The sequence below is a fragment of the Frankliniella occidentalis genome, unplaced genomic scaffold (assembly GCF_000697945.3).
Source record: "Frankliniella occidentalis isolate FOCC.00 unplaced genomic scaffold, Focc_3.1 Scaffold17, whole genome shotgun sequence".
NCBI lineage: Eukaryota > Metazoa > Arthropoda > Insecta > Thysanoptera > Thripidae > Frankliniella > Frankliniella occidentalis.
Genome location: NW_026267147.1, coordinates 585,375 through 590,988, shown reverse-complemented (window position 1 = coordinate 590,988; position 5,614 = coordinate 585,375). Strand labels below are relative to the sequence as shown.

At 50.5% G+C, this 5,614-nt stretch overlaps 2 protein-coding genes across 3 annotated transcripts in view; both read left to right on the top strand.

The window, feature by feature from the left end:
* LOC113209848 (glycerophosphocholine cholinephosphodiesterase ENPP6) overlaps positions 1-4,686 on the top strand; it is a 29,020-nt gene extending 24,334 nt beyond the window's left edge. Inside the window, exons 2-9 of the mRNA XM_052264265.1 lie at positions 99-245; positions 515-878; positions 1,168-1,398; positions 1,675-1,833; positions 2,039-2,159; positions 2,967-2,996; positions 3,310-3,426; positions 3,709-4,686. Of these exons, the coding sequence (XP_052120225.1) occupies positions 106-245; positions 515-878; positions 1,168-1,398; positions 1,675-1,833; positions 2,039-2,159; positions 2,967-2,996; positions 3,310-3,426; positions 3,709-4,100 (1,554 nt within the window). The 5' untranslated portion in view covers positions 99-105 and the 3' untranslated portion in view covers positions 4,101-4,686. The remainder of the gene's footprint in view (positions 1-98; positions 246-514; positions 879-1,167; positions 1,399-1,674; positions 1,834-2,038; positions 2,160-2,966; positions 2,997-3,309; positions 3,427-3,708) is intronic.
* The window catches only part of LOC113206979 (uncharacterized), a 32,932-nt gene that overhangs the window by 7,556 nt on the left and 19,762 nt on the right, over positions 1-5,614 (top strand). The window lies entirely within an intron of this gene.

The following is a 5,614-nucleotide window of genomic DNA, read 5'->3' as shown; positions in this document are numbered from 1 at the left end:
TGGGCGTTAGACAGTGCAGTTGCAGTAGTGAGTTATATTTTTAGTTCTCGGTGAATTTTGCGTTAGTGTAACTGTTTTGCTTTGTCTTTGCTCCGCAGGCCAGCCATGAGACCCCGACTGCGCACCGGCCTCCTGGGCCTGCTGGCCGTCCTCGCCCTGGCCAGCGCCGCGCCCGCGGACGACTACGAGCCCGGCCCGGAGCCCCTGACGGACAAGCGGCGGACGCTGGTCATTCTCCTCGACGGGTAAGAGAAAAAGCGACGTGATCAATTGAAAAATTAATTCGACTATATCAAAGGAAATTTTTTTTGACAAAAGTAATGTGATTTATCAAAATTGACTGTAAATCAAAGCTATGTCCGTCGTAAATTCCCTTTGGTAAGTTAAAGTCAAATTTCCTTGAACCAAATAAACAATTTTCTCAGTGAATTTCTGGCTCAAAAGTTACGCTAACGTCATATTCTTTAAATTTATTGCTGAAATTCTTTTTTAAAAGATATTTCTTTCGTCTTAGGTTTCGATGGGACTACATCAAGCACCTCGGCGCGGACACGCACGGCTTTAAAGAGTTCCTCAAGAACGGCGTGTCGACGGAGTACGTCAACACCATCTTCCCGTCGCTGTCGTTCCCGGCCTGGACGACCATCAGCACGGGCGTGTACCCGGAGACGCACGGCATCCTCGCCAACTTCTTCTACAACCGGCAGCGGCAGCAGGCCTTCATGCTCAACGACACGGCCACCACGAGGAAGGCCTTCTGGTGGCAGAGCCCCGAGCCCGTGTGGACCACGGCCGCGCACCAGGGCCTGCGCGTCGCCACCATCCTCTGGTCCCGCAGCGACGTCCCCGTGCATGGACTGCGCCCGGAGCAGGCCGAGGTGGGCCAGCTTCTACGACCAACTTAATTGGTCTCGAAATACAACACAGAAACCCAAGTGTGCGAATGTTGCACACTCGAAGGTGTGTGAATGCCATTCGTACACAGAGGCACAGCTGCGTTAATATCCAAATGAAAACTTTCAAAGGGAAATTCACACCCTTTCGCCAATAAGTGTACGAATAAGCATTCACACACCTGCCCTACAAGTTTGTGACATTACTTGCGTATCCAGTGTAGTGAGAATTCAGAATTGTGCTTGAAGCAAGCCATCATTTTCATGTGCGCAGGGCTATTCGTACAACAAGGATGCGCTGGGCGTGTTCCGGGACTCCATCGAGCGCAGCCTGGAGTACCTGCAGCGCGGCTTCGACCTGGTCATGACGTACTCCGAGCTGGTGGACGACGTGGGCCACAGCTACGGCCCGGACTCGCTCGAGATGAAGTACACCATCGGCGACGTGAGCAAGCTGCTGACGGGCCTGTTCCGGTCGCTGGAGTCGCGACAACTCAAGGACAAGGTAGCCCACCCACAATCTATTTTGGGGCACCCCAGAAAATGGTTTCTTTATGATTCAAGGAAATTTCGACCAAAATTGAGGACAAGGAAACTTTTCCCTCAGTTTGAGTAAAACAAGGACATTTTTCCTGAAGTAAAGGAAAATTTCTTTGAATTGAAGAAATACAAGAAATATTTTCTTCATTCTCAAATTACCTCGAATCAAAGACACCGTTTTCTGGATGATGATTGGATATAGTCGTGTGTTTGATGACGCTCTTCCGCTCCTGCCGCGCAGACCAACGTGATCCTGATCGGGGACCACGGCATGGTCACGGTGGACCCCGGGGAGCCCATCAAGCTGCGCGAGCTCCTGGACGCGGACACCGACGTGGAGCAGGCCCTCGGGCAGGGCGCCTTCGTCTCGATCTACGCCAAGCCGGGCCGCGTGGAGTATGTAAGTGCAGTCGGCCGTACCCCGTGCTCGCGGGGCCCTGGCCATGGCCCGGGCTGGTGGCGCCACCACCCCGCGGCGGCGGCCCGCGGGCGTTACGAACTGAACCGCGAACATGTCGCCGCCGGTTTGCAATGCGGGGCCCGCTAAACGCTCGACTTGAACGTACCGCGCCGGGCCGTCTCTCATGTTGCTCATGTCGGGACAGATCCACCACAAGCTGGCGACCGTCCCCGGCCTGACCATCTGGCGGCGGGGGGAAGTCCCGATGGAGCTGCACTACAACCGGAACCCCGCGCTGCCCGACCTCATCGTCTCGGCCAGCAAGGGTGAGTCCGGCCCCAGGGTGCAGGGTAGACATAGTCTGCATTCCCCGGCCAGTAACGGTGTCTCAATAACCCTCATTGTACTTATTTCCATGTCGTGCGTACCTAATGCCGTGAAGGAAAAGGATAGAGTTCATCATCTTCATCCTGTAGCTTTTGGTTTCCAGTGACGATGCTTTTGTTGTGTCTGGCGCTTTCCTTCTCCAGTAATTTTAATATACTTTAAAAAAAATTAAACAGTAATGTTGTGCCAAATTTTGGCCCGTTAAGTTTTTCCTGCTTAGCGTCAAACAAAAAATGTTGTCTCTGGATTTGCATGAGGGAAAATTGTGCACGAAATCACACGTATTTCCCTTGTCCCCGCCGTAGCCATACCCTCAGGCTTATTTGGAAGAAACCTAATTAATTTTTTCAGCACTTGGATTCTGCTTGCCACACACTCTCTACACAGTTGGATTTATGTTTTCGTCAACAGTATTGTTTACAGTCAGAAGTTTAAAGCAGACAATTTTATTTCTACGTGTTCCGATAGTCTTGACCAAATTTAATTTTTTTAAAAAAAAGGTTTCCAACAGTGTAGTCCCCTTTGCTATTATTGTTGCACGCCATATGCCAATCTCAGTATTTTTTTTCTCAACCTTTCTCCAAGTGTGGCATCTAGTTTCTGGCTCGGCGTTGAGGTACGTCCCGTTTAGCGTGTCCCCGTGGCCCCCATCCCGTCCCCCTGTAGCCTCACCTCTTCTCACGCTGACTCATATTTTCATCAAACCTTTTGACCACATGTCTGTTGCACGCCCTGCGGGTCTACAGGATTCTACTTCGATGCCGACGATAGCAAAGGTAAACGTCCGAAGGGAGTAGTTGTTACTCTCACAGTTGGCTTTGCCAAACAAATTAATCTCTAACCCCTAGCGTTGTGTTTTATGTACTATCCTAACAGTCTGAGTTGAATGACTCTATTGACATTCAGTTAACCGCAGCCGCCGTACCGGAGTGTACTGTCTATATATGACGAATTAAATGCTTAAGCGTTCATGATACATCAGTATTTTAAAGGGGGTCGCAATAATAATTTCACCGTACCGACACGGTTAAGTCGCACTGAATGGAATGTCACACATCTGCTCGCATGCTCATCTTGGACCTTTTGCAGGGTACCTCATCCACGGCTTGCATGTCAAGGAGGAGACGGCCCCCAGACCGCACGGCATCCACGGGTACCAGCCGGACGTCGAACAGATGAGAACCGTTTTCTACGCCGTCGGGCCAGGTAAATGCTACTGTTCGGAAAATTACGAGAAAATCGTTCTCATTTAAAGTAACTTATAGATATGCTAGGTGGCTGATTCGCATCGTCCATATTCAACTGTACCCTCGACTCCTCACGCGGTTCAGTCTAACCTTCAGAACTGGGTGGGGCTGGGCCAGGTGGGGCGAATAAGCCATATATTGCCACCTGGTATTATGAAAAGTGTTCAGCAACTCCATGTTTATGCTTTGTAATTTTTGCATTCATTTCCATAATTTTGCAAAATTCTACCCTTGTGTGCAGACTTCAAGCGCGGCGTGACGACGGGCCCCATCGACCTGGTGGACGAGTACCAGGTGCTCTGCCACCTGCTGCGCATCCCCGCGCACCCTCACAACGGCACCTGGGCGCGCGTCCGCGGCCTGCTCGCCGGCGACCCTGTCCGGCCGTACGGCGAGGACGGCGACGACGACGACATGCCGAACCTGGAGCCGACGCCCATCCGGAGCACGGCGGGCACTGTGGAGGCCGTACCGCCCCCGCCCGCCCCCCAGGGCCCAGCGGCCGCCCCGCCCCCGGAGCAGCCGCCCCCGACGACAGGGCTCGCCTCGGGCCCCGTCCGGATAGCACTGTCTGTGATTGTGGGGCTCCTGGGCTGGTACGTGTTCCTGTGCGTCATCACCAACAGCCACTGACCTGCAGGGGTCACATGCGTCGACACACTTTGCCGTAGTCAACTCGTTGGTACCGTAGCTAGATGAACACTGGGGACACCGCATGGCGTTGTGGTCGGCAGCGGTGCCATCAAAGTATTTGACGACGGCGTTCAAAAGGACCTCATGCTCATTGTTGTTCCCGTCATGGGAATGGGGGATGAGTGCTGTTATTTTCTGGTGGAGTTGATTGTGAGTTTGTTTGAATGAATGAATGTATGTCAGAGTGTGCTAAGCATGTGTGTTTGCCAGAAAAAGTACGCAAAAATGCCCACGAATACAACTGTGTAGTGGGTTGCACTTACGCGCCTGCCCACTAGGCCACATTTGTACACCTGTGCCGAGGCGGCCGAGAGCTGGCATTGTAGGCAGTCGTTAGAGGCAACCAAGTAAACAGCTGCGTATGTGTGGGCGATTTGCATACCATATCTCGCAACACCGCACAAAGTGAAACTGCTATGCTAGTCTTTATTTGGGATTTCGGCAAATGGATCCCAAAACAACAGTCAGTAAATTAGGAATCTTGTTATACAGTTATATAGGAAAACACGTCATCCCAAGCACTAAACTTTTATTGTATACACCAGTGCACTGTCTTCCCTCTGCGATTTTCGTGGTTTGGAATACCGTGCAGAAACATGTTTTTCTTTCAATGAAAATTAGAATGCTGTTAGTACACCGTTCTGTACCGGGTGTATCTTTGAATTCGCTCCAGTGTTGCAACTTTGCCAACGCCCTCTCGCCTGTATGGTGCCTTGGTCTCTGCTAGCTCTGCTCGAGCAGCCCCGCAACACTGGAGCGTATTCAAAAGTACACCCGGTACGTAATTTAAGGGGGGATCCTAGTGTAGCGGCGCAAAAACAATGCTTATTTTGCGAATTTTGTATTTAAAATACTGTAGCTCGTATCAAAAATTGGAGAACACGGTTTAATAGATGGCACTTTCATGCAAAAAATGCAAAAACAAGCGTCTCAATATCTTCAAAGGTGTGGCGACACGGCCTGCTACAAGGGAGCATGTAGTTTCGTGCTGGCCGTACACTTTCCGACGGACTGGTGCGTCTAAAACAGTCGTACGAAACGGTGTTTTGTTCGGGGGGAACCTGGCTATGGTGGGTACTAGAAGATCTGGGATCGGAGGTGCCCTTCATATTAAAAAAAATTAAAACATTGAAAAATTTTTCCTCAAATTCAGAACTAAAAGTTTGACTTGGTCAAAAAAATACTAAAAATAATTTTATCGCAAAGATTCTAGTACCGACCATAGCCAGATTCCTCCTGAACAAAACACTGTTTCGTACGACTGTTTTAGACGCTCCAGTCCGTGGGGAAGTGTACGGCCAGCATGGCGCAACAACTGAAACACGCCATCTTCCACCAGGGCGTGTCGCCACAATTTTCAAGCGATCGGGACGTTTTTACTTTAGTTTTGAAGATGAAACTGCCATCTTTTAAACGGTGTTTTGTCCAGTTTGATAGGAGCTATAGTTTTTTTT